Source organism: Gopherus evgoodei, chromosome 7, assembly GCF_007399415.2.
Source record: "Gopherus evgoodei ecotype Sinaloan lineage chromosome 7, rGopEvg1_v1.p, whole genome shotgun sequence".
In the NCBI taxonomy this organism is placed as follows: domain Eukaryota; kingdom Metazoa; phylum Chordata; order Testudines; family Testudinidae; genus Gopherus; species Gopherus evgoodei.
The window spans coordinates 84,601,454-84,621,791 of record NC_044328.1 but is presented as its reverse complement, the minus strand read 5'-3'; the positions used below and the strand labels follow the sequence as shown (position 1 = coordinate 84,621,791).

At 43.0% G+C, this 20,338-nt stretch overlaps 1 protein-coding gene across 9 annotated transcripts in view; it reads left to right on the top strand.

The window, feature by feature from the left end:
• Positions 1-20,338, top strand: part of DOCK3 (dedicator of cytokinesis 3) — a 612,097-nt gene that overhangs the window by 275,499 nt on the left and 316,260 nt on the right. For all 9 annotated transcript variants that reach the window (XM_030569027.1, XM_030569026.1, XM_030569028.1 and 6 more), the window contains exons 8-9: positions 5,717-5,758; positions 7,121-7,275. In XM_030569027.1, the coding sequence (XP_030424887.1) occupies positions 5,717-5,758; positions 7,121-7,275 (197 nt within the window). The remainder of the gene's footprint in view (positions 1-5,716; positions 5,759-7,120; positions 7,276-20,338) is intronic.

Genomic DNA, 20,338 nt, shown 5'->3' with positions numbered 1-20,338 from the left:
TATATGTAAAGGTGCATGTGTTGTAGTAATCTGTTTATTTTCAAAGTTCTAGAAGGAAATCGCCGCCAGTGAGCTTCCCCACTGTCTGCAATTTGGGGGCGTGTCATAAACAGATAGCTAAGGGTTAATGTCTCTTTCACCTGAAGCACCTGACCAGAAGACCAATCAGGAAACCGGATTTTTTCAACTTTGGGTGGAGGGTATTTTGTGTCTGAGGTCTTTGTTTTCTGTCTGCCTGCTTTCTCTGAGCTTTGGAGAAGTAGTTTCTGCTTTCTAATCTTCTGTTTCTAAGTGTAAGGACAAAGAGATCAGATAGTAAGTTATATGGTTTCTTTTCTTTGGTATTTGCATGAATATAAGTGCTGGAGTGCTTTGATTTGTATTCTTTTTGAATAAGGCTGTTTATTCATATTTCTTCTAAGCAATCGACCCTGTATTTTGTCACCTTAATACAGAGAGACCATTTGTATGCATTTTTCTTTCTTTTTTATATAAAGCTTTCTTTTTAAAACCTGTTAAAGTTTTCTTTACTGGGAAATTTCAGGGAAATTGAGTCTGTACTCACCAGGGAATTGGTGGGAGGAAGAAATCAAGGGGAGATCTGTGTGTGTTGGATTTGCTAGCCTGATTTTGCATTCCCTCTGGGTGAAGAGGAAAGTGCTTTTGTTTCCAGGACTGAGAACGGAGAGGGGGAGTCACTCTGTGTAGATTCACAGAGCTTGTGTCTGTGTATCTCTCTAGGAGCACCTGGAGGGGGGAAGGGAAAAACGATTATTTCCCTTTGTTGTGAGACTCAAGGGATTTGGGTCTTGGGGTCCCCAGGGAAGGTTTTTCAGGGGGACCAGAGTGCCCCAAAACACTCTAATTTTTTGGGTGGTGGCAGCAAGTACCAGGTCCAAGCTGGTAACTAAGCTTGGAGGTTTTCATGCTAACCCCCATATTTTGGACACTAAGGTCCAAATCTGGGACTAAAGGTATGACAGGGTCCACTTGGTGGCCATCTCAGCATTCCACCCAGGAGAGCAAGTTGCTTCGGTTTTCGCGAACCCACTGGTTGGTTGCTTCCTCAAGGGCTGGGACAGACTGTTTCCACATATTCGACAACCAGCCCCGGCCTGGGACCTCAATTTGGTTCTTTCTGCCCTCACAAGGCCCCCCTTCGAGTCTCTGGCTTTGTGCTTTCTGCTATATCGCTCATATGAGGTCGCATTCCTTGTGGCTATCACCTCGGCCAGGAGGGTCTCGGAGCTCAGGACGCTGACATCCGCGCCCCCATACACTGTCTTTCATAAAGATAAGGTCCAACTTAGGTCACATCTGGCGTTCCTTCCGAAGATAGTCTCCCAATTCACATGGGTCAAGACATTTTTCTCCCTGTGTTCTATCCAAAGCCATACTCCTCCAGCACAGAGCGCAGACTGCATTCCCTGGACATCTGCAGGGCCCTAGCATTCTATATTGAAAGGACCAAACCCGTTCAGGAAATCAACCCAGCTCTTTGTTGCCATGGCCGACAGGATGAGGGGACTGCCAGTCACATCACAGTGTATCTCCTCCTGGAGCACGGCCTGAATCTGCGAATGCTACAATCTACTGTAGAAGATCATACAAGAGCATAATGGTTCACAAAGGTGTGAACAGAGCTGCTCTACAGATCTCCAGAAGAGGGCTATCTTGAAGTGAAGCAACAGTTGCAGCCTGGGCTCTGGTCAAGTGGACCTTTGTGTGGGAGATGGGTAGAAAGGAAACAAGATAGGCAGTCAGTCCACACTGCCACTTATGCCCTCAGTTCAAAGCTCAAGAAGGAGAAGAATGCAGCTATGGACCAATGGAGTCTGCAAGAAGAGATCTTCCAGTCTTGGGCACATAGAGTACATATACTCTTCTAATAGACTACAGATAGGGAACCACACATCTAAGATAAACTCCAGTTATTGTACAGGTAAATAACTTTTCTTTTTCATCTCCTCTCTTGTCAGAATCATTTTGTCTTAGGCCTTGTGAATCAGGTTACTGATTATGAAGCTGAACAATGTGGCTTAACATGAACAAAATTTACCTAAAATTAATGTTGTTTTCTAAGAAAAACAAATTACCCTTTCCATATGAAAATGTGCATTTTTTTAAATGGTATAAACTGAATAGTATTTGCTGGTATGTACATTGTTTTTAACCTATATAACATTGTGAGGAAATATATTCTGAGTTGTGAAACTGTTCCATGGAGCTTCCTGTAAATCAGCTTGCCATTGGAATTGCTGCTGGATTTAATCTACATCGGTCAGTGGTATAGACCCAGCAGCACAGCAGTAACAGTGGGACATTGGAGATATCTGCAAATCTTTAGAAGGGTTTAAATCTAGCCTCTAAACATTTGTTTAGCCTTCGTTTTGATTAATTGAACGTTTATTTATGCATCATTCTGAAATGCCTACAGGGTGAGTACTGTAGATGGGCAGAAGACAGAGCTACTGATCATGTTTCTTCCATGCCTCAGCTGTTTGTCTTTAAATTGAACTTTTTATTTTTAAGATAAGATAAGTAATATATCAGGATTTCTTACAAATACACTAGTTGTGAAGGAAGTTTTGAAGTAGAGAGAAACTAGAAATAGACTTGCAATGAACATAGCATTTGATGTCAAAACAACAAGATACATAGGGAGCTCAAACAGAGTTGAGCATGGCAGCTTTTATACAGCTGTTATACAGAACTGGAAACCTCTCTAAGCTTTCTAAAAAATATTTGTAAATATATAATAAAAATGAAAATAGCATGTATACATTAAAAATTCCCCACAATTTGAAGCATTTTGCCTTTGCATGCAAGTAGACACAGTGTGGATGCTCATTACCTAGAACACTACTGATTGGGGCTTTGTAGATGCCCTGAGGGAAGGGAAAAAACTCATCTTTGCCTCCATCACAGCCACAAGATAAGATTAAAAATGTTTTATAGAAGTGAGACTCAGATATCATGTGCCAAATTCTAGCCATCTTCCATTTCATGCCATTTTTTGCATGTCATCTGTGTACTGTGGTGATCTGTGACGGTAATGGAGGGGAGAGACTGTTTTCAGAGCTGAGTACAAAATATTTTTAGTTTATCTGTAGGAATAGTGTTAGTTCAAATGCAAATGTAATGTGCTGTTTGGGCTTTTTTGATGAATCCATAGTCGTACACCAAACTCTCTATAGGCACATTGAGACCTCATCATTGAAACTCACTGAGAACACCTGTTCCCTACTTCTGGGGATAGGGATGGAGTGGAGGGAGGGGAAGAGGATGCAAACAGTTCAGGGAACAACTTTTTAAAAGAGAGAGTGGGCTAGAAAAATAAACAATAAGTATATTCAACATGAGGATTGAAACGATCATTTTTCACGGTTGATGGATACATTGCATAAAAAAAACCACAAAACTTTAGGAAGGGTGTTCAAAAATAATGAAGTATAAGATTAATAAGCCATATTCTTAATAGCCCTATTAGTCATTATAATGTAGTAGTAAGCTATGATGAGTCAGAAATAGGAGTGGGTGTGCATTAGTAAGCTATTGCTGCAATTCTCTTGTGGTTAAAGAAGACAAAAGGCCTTGGACTAGATCCTAAAATAGGACTTAGTCTAAGCATTGCAGTGCCTACATTTTAGACTCCCTGTCATCTAATGGAATTTATAACACTGAACCAGGTACCCTGTATAACTCCTGCGGAGAGTTAAGTACCTAAGAATGGGATCACAAATGCCAGCAAGTTGAGTGGGGAACTGTCTAAACTAACTAATATGAAACGCTGAAGACTTAAGCCCTGGTATGACCTAAACCCTGCCCCTCAAAGGAAGTTACATGCCTAAGTCCAGGTCTGAGGGAAATGCCTATTTTCGTTTGAGATTCACAGCCATGAACCTTCTCCTGGAGCGAGGCACCTAACTCCTTTCTTGCAAAAAGAAGATGGGACAGGATTGGAAGAAGGACTCAAACTTAGGTCTCTCACGTACTGGGTGAATGCCCTAGCCACTGGGTTAGAGAATCATTCCGGCTCTTTCTCTGACCCAATAAATATTTAATTATTTATACAAAGTAGAATGGCTTCTATGGGAGAGTTGGAGAGAGACCCAGCCTAGACTATCCGGGCTGGGGGGGAGGGGGCGGTTGAGCCCAAGTCTCCCATGTCCATGGGAAGTGCTTTAACCATAGGGCCAAATGTTGTAAGGTGGAAGCAACATCACCATCATCACTTCCTCCTCTAGATAAGTTTTGTGTGGGATCTGATCTGTTAGGTGACCTCTGAGAATGCCTGCCAGATCAGGCCCTGCAAGCAAGATAGGAGAGAGAATGCCTAGTCTGAGGATCCCAACTAGGCACAGGACTGAGATTGCTGTGCACGTGCCCAGTGGCAGGTTTAAGGGACTTTACCAGCAGACACTTAGGTGCCTAAATCTCTTTATGGATTTAACCTCTTGTGCCTCTTAGTGCATCTGAGTCATGCAGCAGTGGCTTACTCATTTCCACTTTTTTGTAGGTCATTGCTGTGTCCTATCAGATCATCAATACAGTGGCCCACTACTGTTAAAATGCAAATTAATTGATCTCCAATTGTATTATTTAATTTCAGTCCCTTGTAAAGCTTATTCTTTTGTATAGACTATCTTTCAATTCCATAAATAAAATGGCCTTTTTCCTCTGTTTTTATTCATTTTTTCTGACTGCAAGACTCATAAGAATGCTGTGGTCAGGAGATGATGTTGCTGAGGCTCTTGGTTTGTTGAATTTCTGTTCCTGCAACCGCTGCCATTTTGACAACAAATCATGCAGGTTTTGCTAGGTAGTGTGTTCAGGTTTGTCAGAACAAGGTCTTAGACGTGTCTGAAAGGGGTAGGATATTAAGAGAGGGGAAGGACATAATCTATTCTGTTGATCATGTTGACAAGATATTTCATTTTTTAAATACTAAAGTTTAAATGAATGTACATAATGAGGCATGGCAAAATCATTAACAAGACATTAAAAAAACAAAACTCTCAAACATCAATTTAGATTTAGATTAATATTTAAATCTCTCCTCTGTAATTAAACAAGCACAGTTAGAGACTTGCAGTCCATTTTCTGATTATAATGTTACTCTTTAGCATGAAAAAACAGGATCATCCTGTGAGTTACAATTTCAGAGATGTTGCTCTTACTACAAATGTTTTTGTACAGGTGTTGACTATTTGAGATTAGTGAAAATGTCTTCAAATGTTTACTGGCATTTCATTTTGTATCACACAGTTCAGATCTGTGCAAAATTTGAACATGGAAAGTATCAAATGAAATACAAAGACAATTTTAAATGCTATCAGGTCTGTAAGAGCCTTTTACGTTCAAAGTTAAGGCAACACCACCCTTAAATTATCTCAATTAAGTTTAAAAAGATTGTCAGAAAAGCTAGTGGTATTGGTGTATGTCTGAATGAATAACACAAATAAAAGAAAATCATTCTGAATTATGAAAATAAACTGAAAAATCAGTTTGTTCTGATCTCAGAAATATCTAGTATATTTATGATAAAGGACACAGTAACAGTTAGAGGAATATATAGAGAGAAGAGAGTACAGGCAGGAGAATTTTAGGGTTGAAAATTAATTTTTAAAAATAGTGGTCCAATACTGTATAAAGTGAATACAAATGTTTCTCATATAATAAACAATTTCTATTTTTATTCTTTTTTCCTCCACAGCATTTATCAAGTAGGCACAGTGTCCAGCAAAGCACAACACAGGTAAGATTGCTACAAAACCCTGGCATTATGTCTTTTTTTTCCATGAAGTCTGTGATAATGTATCTGAATGTAAAGAAATAATGCAAATTGCTGACTGACTGATACTTATATAGAGCCTTTCATTCAAAGATCTCAAAGCATCATTCATCCTTTCCCTGGGTCCCTCTCTAGCCTATGTCTGAGCCTCCTTTTCCTTAACTCAAGCTGCTGCTCTTACCAGGGCTTCTGCCATGGAGTCACCCACAAGTAACAACTACCTATCTAGGTCTCTCTCCTCTCCATCCCCACACTGTTTCCCCTGAAAAGCTGCCTTTTAATTAGCCTTACTGTCACCTAGTTTCTGCTTCGTCACAAAATCTCTGGAATCGGATTGGTAGTTCCCAAAATTTCCAGCTTTAAATGACTGGGGCTTCTAACAGGTATTGTAGGTTGTGAATGTACTCTGTTATACCTTGATTTATTGTAAAATTTAGAGAATTTTTACATTTAGATTGTATCTTCAAAGATAGGGCAAATTTGAAAACTAAAATCTTAACATTGTCCCTGTACAGAAATACATTCCCAGCTCATTCTGAACAGAATTGGCTCAAATTGATTGTTGACCTGCACATAGCGTTTTTATTTACACCAGTGCAAAATAGAAATAAAACACTGTCAAATTAGAATGGTAGTATTTTACACATGCTTTCCACTGGTATAAATGATGTAACTGGTATTAGGCCCAAATGTACACCCTTCTTGGGATTTGGCTCTTTTGGTTACTCAAATATCAAAAATAAAAGATATGCCCACACACCCCCCAGCCTAAGCTTTCTCTCTAAATTGTTCCTAGACTTTCCTAACAGAGGAAAGTTTCCTCACTATTTTAGACCCCAAATCCCTCCTTCCCCCTAATCTCACATAGCCAGTTCCACATCTCTCATCTCCAGGGTGGTTAATGAGCTACAACTATTATAAAAAGTCAGCAAGAAGCAGTTTCTGAAGCATTTTTTTCAGAATTCTAATACCTGCTAACAGTGTGACTCAACAAGAAGAATTGTATTTTCTAGAATCAGGAGCGCTGGCTGAGAAATAGAATTGATGTAGTCTGTTTGATGGTTAGATAAATTGATTTCAGATTGGTAACACCACACATCATCTTATCTCTGTTTCCAAAACCACTGCAATGAAAAACAAATATATAAGTTAAAACTAGAAAAACTGAAAACACGTCTGCCATATGTCTCTGATGTAGCACCTAATTCATGAGGCTGAACTTCTACTCCAGGGAGAAGGAAGAACTGAGTTATGACTCTGCCATGTGAGTTATGTGCCCCTTATTTGTGAAGAAAATAATACTTGTTTTTGATTTTTAAATATCAGGTGGATACAATTCGTCAGCGGCATGGGGAAGCTTGCCGTATGCCAGTGTCCCACCACTTCTTCGTCAGTCTAAAGAGCTTCACCTATAATACTATTGGGGAGGACACAGATGTCTTCTTTTCTTTGTATGATGTTCGAGAGGGCAAGCAGATCAGGTAGGACAATATCAACTTCTTGTTTGCATTTCATCACATGTGGAAGAATGTGAATTCAAAGAATACAAAGGTTGGAGGAAAAATGTCTGAACTATCTCCTCTCACACTTGTCATGAGGCATTTTGATAATGAATTCAGCAACTGGCAGTTTTGTGATGCATACATCAAAATATCAAAGTATGGTCTTTTTTGTGTAAGAAATGTAGTTCTCAGGAAAGTGAGTGACTCGGAGCATTGACTAACAGTAGACATAGCATGGGCAGTCATTGTACAAACTTCCAGATCAGTCCTAAAGCTTAGCCTTAAAAAAGTTTTCTAATGTAGTCCAGGTCTTGTGCAGAGTTAAAGTTGTTACTCTGTAAAAAGTGATAATGCTGATTTGTGCCATATTATATGAGAGTTTTGAAAGGAGCCCAGCTGTTTGTTTATGTGCTTGGCTGAGATCATCAAACACTCTTTCCCTCGTGATCTAAGAAGGATCATAGTGGATTGGAGAGATGCTAGAATTACCATAATAATTTGTGTTCCTCACTCTGAGTTAGATATAAATACTTAAATATGGCTGCAGGTATCCATTCTTCTGGCTAGTTTGACTGTACAGTATGTTACAGGCAGCCACTAGAGCAGAGGTCCCCAAATTGTGGGGCACGCCCCCTAGGGGGGTGCAGAAGAGCATTTGGGGAATTGTGGTGGGCGGGGCCAGCCCCCCTGGAGGGTGGGCCAGGAGCGCCACCCAGCCCTGCCCCAAGTTTTTCTCTGATCCCACCCCCAGCCACATCCCCCATTCTCAGCCCTGTGTCTGACCCCGTCCCCAGCCTTGGTGCGGCTCCGCACCTGGACGCGGGCTCAGCTGCCATTCCAGCCCCACCCTCAACCCCTGGCTGGGGAGGAAGCAGAGACAAACCCAGCTGCAGGCCTGGCCACGTCTCCATTTCCAGCCCAGGGATGGGAGCGGAGCTACACCCGACCACAAGCCCGCCTGTGTCTCTTCTTGCACCCCAGCCTTGGCCCCTGGCGAGGCTCCGGCCCTAGACCCACCCTCAGCTGCGGCCCCAGCCTCAGCGCCCTTGCCCCATCCATGTTCCCCCTGCCCAGCTGCAGCCCAGTCCTGGCCCTGGCTTCAGGGGAGGCCAGGGGGCCAGGGAAGCACGATCCTCAAAACTAAAGGTTTCAATATGATAGGAAATAGTTCCTATTTTTTTCCTTCTCATAAGTGGTCTTTGGAAATACCAGGATGAAAATTAACAGAAAATGACCACATCAAGTGCCTTGTATCTGAGTAGTGCAGTTAGTATATGTGTTTATCAAGAGAAGTCATTGAGACACCTTATGCTGAAGAAAATGTTGCAGGCAAAGGTCTAGTATCACTGGGAATCCTTGACTTAACTCTTATTGATGTCATCTTACTCCTGCACAACAAAAACAAGTGATGAAAACAGGTTAGAGAAAAAACTGAAGATTTCCAGACTAAAGCTTTTTTAAATTCTAATTATAGGATAAAAGGAAGGTATCATCTACAATTTATTTGAAAAAAAGCAGCACTTATAAATCATTCTTTTGAGCTTTGATTAAATTATGTCTGGGTCCTTGGACAGAGATATTTAACATTTCCCTAAAAGAATTTTATGCCATTGTGATCACAACTATCTTGTACATTTTGACATTTAAATGTGTCCCAAGCTGGGAAAAAAACAAATTTCAGAGCTCTTTCTGCCTTTTGTTTCATTTTGAAAAAATTATTCTTCCAAAGAAGTTGTGGGGTAGAACAACTAATATTTGGGGCTCTCCAGAGTACTAAAAAAAGTTGAAATATTGGAATACCCTAAATAAATCAGTTAACTCTTATAGTTAAAAAATGTGTCTGCCACCAATTAGCTGGGCGTCTTCAAGAACACTTTTAAGGAATGTAGGGAGGGAGTCTGACCTGATATTGAGTCAGCTGTTTGATTCCCTCTATCCACAGGAGTTATTAAAACATTTATTTTGGCTGGTCAAAACACTCAAAGTCATGGTGCTCCTCAAGAGAATAGAACAAAAAATAGCTATCACCAAAAGTTTAGTGTGAGAATGGCACATCTAGATACTTCAAATAAACACATTCAGTTTCTATAACAATTAACTGAAGTATCAGAAACTGCTGAGTTCAAGAGCAGCAGTCGGAAATGGGCAAGACAAATGTGCAGCTAGAAAATAAGCCTGTGCAAGGCCTCTAATAGCTTCAGATGGAGAGAAGTTGTCACATAAGAGACCACACTGGCTTAACCAGGAGATCTTAAATTATCTGAAACTCAAAAAGGAATCCTACAAGAAGGGGAAACTAGGTCAAATTACAAAGGATCAATATAAACAGCACAAGCATGTAGGGATAAAATTAGAAAGGCCCAGGCATGAAATGAGATTAAACTAGCTAGAGACATAAAGGGTAACAAGAAGACATTCTACAAATACATTACAAGCAAGCAGAATACCAAGGACAAGATAGGCCTGTTACTCAATGGCAGGGGGAGACAATAACAATAACTTTTTCGTGTTTCAGTTTTCTCCAAAAAGTTTATTTGCGATTGGACTTCTAACATAGTGAACGCCAGTGAAAATGGGGTAGGATCAGAGGCTAAAATAGGCAAAGAACAAGTTAAAATTACTTAGACAAGTTAGATGTCTTCAAGTAGCCAGGATCTGATGAAGTACATTCTAGAATACTCAAGGAGCTAACTGAAGAGATATTTGAGTTACACCTCTACCTCGATATAACACTGTCCTTGGGAGCCAAAAAATCTTACTGCGTTATAGGTGAAACCGTGTTATATTGAACTTGCTTTGATCCACTGGAGTGTGCAGCCCCTCCCCCCAGCCCCCGTAGGACTGCTTTACCGCGTTATATCCAAATTTGTGTTATATCAGGTGGCATTATATCGAGGTAGTGGTGTATTAGCGATTATCTTCAAAAAATCATGGAAAATATAGTGCCAATGTATACAAAGGGAAATAAGGACAACCTGGGGAATGACAGACCAGTCACCTTAACTTCAGTACCTGGAAAGATAATGGCACAGATAAGTAAGCAATCAATTTACAATTGCCTAGAGAATGATAAGGTAAGTAACAATGAGCACGGATTTGTCAAAAACAGATCGTGTCAAACCAAGCTAATAGCTTTCTTTGACAGGGTAACAATCCTTGTGGATGTAGGAAAGCAGTAGATGATGTATATCTTGACTTTAGTAAGCCTTTTGATGCTGTCTCTCATGACCTTCTCATAAACAACTAGGGAAATGCAACCTAGATGGAGCTACTATAAGGTGGGTGCATAACTGGTTGGGAAACTGTTTCCAGAGAGTAGTTATCAGTGGTTCACGGTCAAGCTGGAAGGACATATCAGGTGGGGTCCCACAGGGATTGGTCCTGGTTCTGTTTCTCATCAATATCTTAATCAGTGATTTAGCTAATGGCATAGAGAGTACACTAATAAAGTAGTGGTAGTGGTTTAGTAAGTTTAGCTTACAAGATAAATATGAGACAACAGTGTAAGACTTGCAAAAAAAAAGTTTGCAGACAATACCAAATTGAGAGGGGTTGCAGGTGTTTTGGATGATAAGATTAAAATTCAAAATGATCTGGAAAAAATGGAGAAATGGTCTGAAGTAAATAGGATTAAATTCAATAAAGAGGAATGCAAAGTACTCCCTTAGGAAGGAACAATCAGTTGCACACATACAAAATGAGAATGGACTGCCTAGGAAGGAGTGCTGTGGAAAGGGATCTGGGGGTCATCATTGCTTACAAGATAAATATGAGACAACAGTGTAAGACTGTTGCAAAAAAAGCAAACATCGTTCCTTGAATGTATTAGCAGGAGTGTGGTAAGCATGACACAAGAAGTAATTCTTCTGCTCTACTCTATGCTGATAAGGCCTCAACTGCAGTATTGTGTCCAGTTCTGGGCACCACATTTCAGGAAATATGTGGAGACACTGGAGAAAGTCCAGAGGAAAGAAACAAAAATGATTAAAGGTCTAGATAACATGACCTATGAAGAAAAATTGAAAAAATTGTGTTTGTTTAATCTGGAGAAGAGAAGACTAAAAGGGGACATGATAACAATCTTCAAGTACATAAATGGTTGTTATAAAGCAGAGGTGATAAAATGTTCTCCTTATCACTGAGGCCAGGACAAGAAAAAATGGGCTTAAATTTAGGTTGGACCCCTCAAGGTCCCTTACAGTCCTATGATCTTATCATTCTATGACCCAGTTCAGGAAAACAGTTAAGTATGTGCTTAAATCCTTTTGAACTAAATGTGACTTCATCCTTAAGTGCTTTTCTGAATAGGGATGAAGTTACCCACAATCTTTGTTAATGATGTGCTTAAACACTTTGCTGAATCAGGGCCTGAATGGCAACATCTGGGGGAATGGTGCACAAAGGAAGATGGGAAATACCTGAAGAGGCTTTTTGTATAACTGGCAACCAAAAGAAGCTGAAAATAATGCTGACCATGAAGAGGAAAGTACAAGGGCTTCTGAGATACTTGAATGCATACAAAAGTGCCTCAGAAATGCAAACAGTTGTTATTGTGCTCTTGGGGTTGTATCATGCACGAGTGAGCATCTATAGTGACAACAACATCAGTTTTAATATTGCCCTAACTTCCCAAAGGAAGAGGTGCAGGAAGACTGGGATGAGAGGCTGAGCTGCACTTAACTCTTGAAGACAGGAAATTATCTTTCCTAAACCAGAAAAGAAAACAAAGATAAATGTTTCTTTTAAAGTAGATATAAAAATGTTTTTTTAGCTTTTGAGCAATAAAGGTTTTCCCCCCTGTCAGTATGCTTTGGAAAATAGTCAAATATTCCCGAGTCAATGGCTCGATAGGCTGATGTGGTTCAGGAATGTCAATGTCATAGCCAACAGTATACAAGGGGGCGATGCAGCCAACATCATGTCTGACAGCCCTAACTGGATGGATCAGGTACACATTTTGCAGCTGAATGAACTGGAGGTGCCTTTCAGTATGAGATTGAGCAAGACTTTAATCCATGAGCTTCAAGATTCTAGTCAAGTGCCTTAACCACTTAGCCACTACACCTATTTTCTATTGGAAAATAGTACATCAGAGTGAAACCAAGCAAACCTCTGTGCATTCAGTTCTCAATGAAGAAAACAGTGATTTTCTTAGTTATTCCCAGGCTGAAGGTTGGATGGTTCCCAGCAAGCATGTCTTAAGCATATAGGCAGTCACAAACCTTGTTGAAGCTGGTGAGCATGATGGTTGCTTTGTTTGGTGAAGCTGTGTCTGGGAATGAGAAGCTGCCAGAAGCAGACAGAGATAGATGCAGAAAAACCAATGAGTCATTAAGAAAAGCACTGGAAATGTTCTGAGAGAGCTTTTTGGACAGAGTGCTGACTGGAAAGAGGTTTGGAACTGTGAGCAAAAAACCTGTCTCCTGTTGTTTGATTCCTATTGTGTTCAGGAAAACAGGATTTATAAATAAATGAGATTGCATCAAAGGAACACCTGACTCTATCATCAGCTTCTCATCCTAATGGAAACAAATGGTAGGACCCCAAACATTGGCTAATCACTCGCACCAGTAACTGTGTGTTCTTTTGATATGTGTGAATCCCACTGTAGGTATGCATATACTTCATGCAGGGAAGATCAGATTTTTTTGGCTAGCAGTGTATGTTGAGGCCACAGATGGCCCTGGTTACTGTGCGAGGACATAAAGGGCAAAGTGACTGTCCCTCCCTCAGTTCCATCTTACTGCCTACAACAGTGAGAAAGAACCTTGTGGTGTACCACCTGCGGGCTCTCTATCATGAGCTATTTTTGTTTAACTTCTGAAAATTTTCATAACAGCCTTCAGTCCTTTAGTTTTAACATCTTGGACAGAATAAGCCTCTGTCTGGTTCAGATTTCTTCAATGAGACCACCCTTGTCCAGATCCCCCTTCCATCCTTCCCCCTCCCCCCGTATAAGGACCTCAAGATTGCAGACTGAAAATCTGCAGTCTTCAAGTCTTGTTCATCCTGTGATAGACTAATTCTTCTTACAGACAAGTTATGCGTGGGTGAATGCTATGCAGTTGCTTGGTTTGCCTCTCCTGCATTCATACTCAAAAATTGAAAGAACCAAGACTGAAGCTCCATCTCTTGAAGCAATCAATGAGATATCTGTTTGATATTTTATAAGCCTCTGAATCAGCCATAAATGAGGGACTGTTAGACCCAGCAAGAGCTCTGTGGTAGGCACTCGCCACTACAGCACTAATGGCAAAGCATATCAAGAAAATATACCAGGTTTGAGTACTTTCCGGGTTAAAGTACTTCTGTTCACACTCTGACCCCAGAAGTACAAACCATGACCAAGAATCTGCAACTTGAAGGCTGGAGACTGCAGACTACAGCTCCAATGAATTAAGAAAAATTGCAAGTGGCAATCATTAGTCTATCTCACACATAGGGAGACCTATTCACAAGTTGTATTGCTTCAACTATACCAGAATAGTTAAAGCAATGCAGCCCCCATCTCCAATGTGGATGTAGTATAGAGGTGCTTTATAGTACTATAGCTGTTCCTGTATGGAAAGGGAAATAAGCTAAACTGCTCTAAGGCACTGTGACATGGTGTACTTAGCTTTTGTGGCTCCCTACAGGAGGCCACACAGTCATACTAAACCATGTCCCAGGAAACAGCAAAGTGACAGGAAAGGAGCAGCGAAGGTGGGCGCTTCAGGCCTGCCTAGAGAGGCCTCATGGAAGCAGCCAGTCAGAGTCCAGTATGCTCAGATAAAAGGAGCTGCAGGGTCTTAGCAGGTCAGTTCCTGGGTAGGACCAGACAAATGAAGAAAGGTGCTTCATTCTGGCTTGGAGATAGCAACAAATCTGAGGATGCTGGCCGTGAGATAGGGCTGGAGATAAAATGGGCCTGGTAGGAAGAGGCCCAGGGAAATAGCTGCAACAGATTGGAGTAAAGCAATCCCAACTGTACATATAAAGTGATGGGGTCTAAATTAGTAGTTACCACTCAAGAAAGAGGTCTTCGAGTCATTGTCGATAGTTCTCTGAAAACATTGCAGCGGCAATCAAAAAAGCAAACAATGTCGGGAATCATTTAGAAAGGGATAGATGATAAGACCGAAAATATCATATTGCCTCTATATAAATCCATGGTATGCCCATATCTTGAATACTGCATGCAGATGTGATCATCTCATCTCAAAAAAGATGTATTGGAGTTGAAAAAGGTTCAGAAAAGGGCAACAAAAATGATTAGGGATATGAGGAGAGATTAATAAGACTAGGACTTTTCAGCTTGGAAAAGAGGCTACCAAGGGAAGATATGATTGAGGTCTATAAAATCATGACTCGTGTGGAGAAAGTAAATAAGGAAGTGTTATTTACTCCTTCTCATAACACAAGAACTAGGGGTCACCAAATGAAATTAATAAGCAGCAGGTTTAAAACAAACAAAAGGAAGTATTTCTTCCCACAATGCACAGTTAGTCAACCTGTGGAACTCCTTGCCAGAGGATGTTGTGAAGGCCAAGACTATAACAGGGTTCAAAAAAGAACTAGATAAATTCATGGAGGATAGGTCCATCGATGTCTGTTAGCCAGGATGGGAGGGATAGTGTTCCTAGCCTCTGTTTGCCAGAGGCTGGGGATGGGTGACAGGAAATGGATCAGTTGATGATTACCTCTTCTGTTCATTCCCTTTGGGGCACCTGGCATTGGCTCCTGTTGGAAAACAGGATACTGGGCTAGATGGACCTTTGATCTGACCCAGTATGATCGATCTTATGTTCTTAGAGGCTTTTTAGCAAGAAAACCAACAGTATCTTACACTTACTCAAGGACTTCAAGGTAATTCTATGTTCGCTTGGATTTGCACATCTCCAGTGTACTGCAAAATTCGTACCATCAGCTACAGCACCAGCAAATACAACTTATGTTGCCCTACTGTAGTCAGCCAGAATACCACTGTAAAAAGCAGCAGAGTATCAGAGGGGTAGCCGTGTTAGTCTGGATCTGTAAAAGCAGCAAAGAATCCTTTGGCACCTTATAGACTAACAGACTTTGTTTAGGAGCATGAGCTTTCATGAGTGAATACCCGCTTCATCGGACGCATGTAGTGGAAATTTCCAGAGGCAGGTATATATATGCAAGCAAGAAGCAAGCTAGAGATAACAAGGTTAGTTCAATCAGAGAAAATGAGGCCCTGTTCTAGCAGTTCAGGTGTAAAAACCAACGGAGGAGAAACTGGTTTTGTAGTTGGCAAGCCATTCACAGTCTTTGTTTAATCCTGAGCTGATGGTGTCAAATTTGCAGATGAACTGAAGCTCAGCAGTTTCTCTTTGAAGTCTGGTCCTGATGTTTTTTTGCTGCAGTATGTCCACCTTAAGATCTGATATTGTGTGGCCAGGGAGGCTGAAGTGTTCTCCTACAGGTGCAAGTGAATGAACCGGTGATGGTGTGGCTGATCTGGTTAGGTCCTGTGATGGTGTCGCTGGTGTAGATATGTGGGTAGAGTTGGCATCAAGGTTTGTTGCATGGATTGGTTCCTGAGCTAGAGTTACTATGGTGCGGTGTGCAGTTACTGGTGAGAATATGCTTCAGGTTGGCAGGTTGTCTGTAGGCCAGGACTGGCCTGCCACCCAAGGCCTGTGAAAGTGTGGGATCATTGTCCAGGATGGGTTGTAGATCCCTGATGATGCGTTGGAGGGGTTTTAGCTGGTGACTGTATGTGATGGCCAATGGAGTCCTATTGGTTTCTTTCTTGGGTTTGTCTTGCAGTAGGAGGCTTCTGGGTACATGTCTGGCTCTGTTGATCTGTTTCCTTATTTCCTCGTGCGGGTATTGTAGTTTTGAGAATACTTGGTGGAGATCTTGTAGGTGTTGGTCTCTGTCTGTCTGCACATCCACCAATGTAATATACACCATCATATGCCAGCAATGCCCCTCTGCTATGTACATCGGCCAAACTTGACAGTCTCTATGGAAAAGGATAAATGGACAGAAATCAGATTTTAGAAATGGCAATATACAAAAACCTGTAGGAGAACACTTCAACCTCCCTGGCCACACAATATCAGATCTTAAGGTGGTCATACTGCAGCAAAAAAACATCAGGACCAGACTTCAAAGAGAAACTGCTGAGCTTCAGTTCATCTGCAAATTTGACACCATCAGCTCAGGATTAAACAAAGACTGTGAATGGCTTGCCAACTACAAAACCAGTTTCTCCTCCCTTGGTTTTCACACCTCAACTGCTAGAACAGGACCTCATTCTCCCTGATTAAACTAACCTTGTTATCTCTAGCTTGCTTCTTGCTTGCATATATATACCTGCCCCTGGAAATTTCCACTACATGCATCCGACGAAGTGGATATTCACCCACAAAAGCTCATGCTCCTAAATGTCTGTTAGTCTATAAGGTGCCACAGGATTCAAAAGCAGCAGAGATACACTTGAGGACATCAGTCTTCCTCAGTTTCAGCAATGCACAGCACTTTGCTCACACACCATCAGATTTGACAGATTGAGAGCTACAGCAGAGTCAGTCTATGGAGCACCTCTTTCAGAAGCCTCCTCACCTCATTCCATCAGGCATACTCAGACATTACCACCAACAAATGGGTGCTGAATATCATCACCCCTGGCTATACCATCCAGTTCCTTTACCACCTCCTTCCCTATCCCCCTTCAGAGATCCTTTTTATGGGAGCCTTTTTACAAACTATATATTCTTCTTCCAAAGAAAAGATGGGGTCTTTGTCCTGTCCTAGTCCTGAGGCTACTCAACAAATACTTATATTGCCTCAAATTCAGGATGGTAGTGCTTGCCTCCTTTGTTCCATTGCTCCAGACTCAAGACTGGTTAGCAGTTCTTGACTTGTATGACATGTACTTCAACACTGCCTGCCACACTGCATGGCACACAGGACGTTCTTCAGGTAATCAATACAGGGTTCTGCCTTTCAGACTCTCCATGGCACTGAGACTTTTCAACAAGTTCCCAGCATTGGTAGTGGCACATCTAAGGAAACAGCAATTTCATGTCCATTTGTACATAGAAGGGTTGGCTGATCAGGAGCAAGTCCCAGGATTAAAATAAAGACAGCCCTAAATTGAGTCCACGCTCTGTTCTCTCAGTTAAGGTTCCTGGTGAACTTAGAAAAATTGTGTTTCACGGTATTCTAGATGATAGAGTTCATAGGATCCCTATTGGACTCATGGTTAGCATGAGCAACTCTGCTGGAGGGTAGATTTAGGTCCCTTCAGGAGCTTTTATATGACATAAGAACAAGACCATACACAATGGTTTGCATGTTCCTGAGGTTATTAGGACACCTCTGCATATGACACCACTTGCCAGACTTTGCCTGCAGCCAGTACAATACTGGGTAAGGACAGTGTACTTCCAGGCAAGTCACTGTTCCTCTTTGAATGATTGCACTAGTGCATTCCACTATCGTGTATGTGCACTCAGTGAACGACCATCAGAAACTTTTTCCTTCAGTGGTTGGGTGGCTTGAGCCTCCCCTGCTGCTGTGTACCACTGCGTGCAGGTATAAAGGGGAGATCCTCCCCAGTCGTCCTCAGTTCCTTCTTACCACCCATGATGGTTATTGGAACTCTGTTCTACACCAGGACAGTTCTTCTCTCAGCATGGCATACTCATATATTTAGTTTAGTTTAGTTCCTAGTGTTGTTAGGATAGTTAGTAAGTTTTAGTTCTGTTATTTTAAAAAAAGGTTTTTCAGACTTCTTGTTTCCCCATTTGTTTTTGTTTTTTTTTCTAGTCTCAGTACCAAAGTATTCCTGGTCACCAGGTTTGAGCATTGGCCTGCTAAACCCAGGGTTGTGAGTTCAATCCTTGAGGGGGCCACTTAGGGATCTGGGGCAAAAATTGGTCCTGCTAGTGAAGGCAGTGGGCTGGACTCGATGACCTTTCAAGGTCCCTTCCAGTTCTAGGAGATTGGTATATCTCCAATTATTATTACCAGGTTTCAAGCCATATGCTTCTTGCTCCAGGCCTATGCTGGTGAGCAAACTGCATAGTTGCTGCCTGAAATGGTTGGGAGAGGCTCACATGAAGGACTGATGCCAGATTTGCAGGGAGATGAAGGCTAGGGAGGCTACGCTGAAATTCTTGCTAATGGATGCAGCACTCAGGCCACCATCGAGCTGTGCCAGTCTGAGTCAGTGCTGAGTACTGCAGCTTCAAAAAGAAGCACATCTCCAGAATTAGTGGAATCACAGTACCATGCTTCCTTGTCCATACTGAGGAAGAAATACAAAGCTTCTAGAGAGGAAACCAGAGGAAGATCTCCACCCTCTTAAGTCTGGTAAGAGGGTTGAGAAGGAATTGAGTAGAGAGCATCTGAAACCTAAGCACTCCTCCTCCAAATCCATGCCTAAGTTGGCACAGTCGACTCCATGCCACAAGGGGCACCATCAGGCCCAATGCTGGGAGAGGCAGTATCAACTTCTTCTGCACTGTAACAAGAGACTATCTTGATGCCAACTACTGCAGTGGCATTTTTGGCAGTGTAACGAGGCGCCCTGGCTCCCCGCCGAGCCTGAATGGGAAGAACCAGAACAGATGCTGAGGTGGGTGGAGCCACCGCTGCCAGTCCCCGCCCCCCAGAAGTTAAGGGGTGGGACAGGAAGTATAAAGACCCACCCCCAGCACTCAGTTAGGCGCAGGCCGCCGGAGGGGACAGACGCTGGTGCTCGAGCTCCCGCCGGGCCCAGCCTGCCCCCTGCTCGGTATCCAGAAGAGCGCTGGCCTGAGCTGCCCCGTGCTCAGTATCCAGAGGAGCGCTGGCCTGAGCTTCCCCGTGCCCGGTATCCAGAAGAGCGCTGGCCTGAGCTTCCTCGTGGCCGGTATCCAGAGGAGCTGCCTGAGCTTCCCCATACCCGGTATCCAGAGGAGCTGCCTGAGCTTCCCCATACCCGGTATCCAGAGGAGCTACCTGAGCTTCCCTACGCCCGGAATCCAGAGGAGCTACCTGAGCTTCCCCATGCCCGCTATCCAGAGGAGTCGCCTGAGCTCCCCTGCGGCCGGTATCCTGAGGAGCCCATGGTCTGGGACCCACCGGACGAAGCCGGCGAGAGACAGGTACCTAGAGAGGGGGAGATTGGAAGTGGCCGGGGGGTAGCCGACCCCAGTCTGGCTCCAGGGGACCCCGAACCAATGTCAGTGTGTTGCGGCCAGGATCCCCACTGACTGCAGCGAATCTTTGCCGCTGCCAGGGCCCCAGGCCGGGACGCAATGGAGTGGGAGGGCCTGTGTCCCCCCTGCCACCCTTCCAAGGGTGACAGACTCCCCCTCCCCCTGGCCTGAGGAGGCCTTCTGTACTGTTTAACTCACTATATTCGCTCAGCCCTGCTGAAAGGCCTGAGCCTGAACTGTTTGCTGCCCCGCCCTGCTCCAGGGCCGGGCTTATAGACTCTGTCTTTGCTCAGCCCTGCTGAAAGGCCTGAGCCTGTACTGTTTGCTGCCTCGCCCTGCTCCAGGGCCGGGCTTATAGACTCTGTCTTTCCTCAGCCCTGCTGAAAGGCCTGAGCCTGTACTATTTGCTGCCCCGCCCTGCTCCAGGGCCGGGCTTACAGGCTCTGTGTCCGCCCAGCCCCTGTTGAAGGGCCGGGACACTGACTTGCTTAGAGACTGTTTGTTTGCTCAGCCCCACTGAAGGGTCTGAGCCCTGGACAGATTGCTGCTTTGTAGCGAGGCGCCCTGGCTCCCCGCCGTGCCTGAAAGGGACGAGCCCCAACACCGGACCCTTACAGGCAGCAAGAAACCTGCTTTGCATTTTGGTACTGGTGTCTCCATCCTTACAAGAGTCCAGTCCCCTGGTACTGTGGCCAGTGATTCAACCTCCAGTACTGCTGTTGCTTACTTCCCAGATAGGCAACCTCTTGGTACCCTCTAAGAGGAAGCTTGCTATGATGGCATTGCTCTGCTCATTGCCTGGCTCCCAGCATCAATCCCTGGCACTGATGGGATCAGCTCTGCCATTGTCAGAGGAAAGGGAATCTTTGAGTCGTAGAATC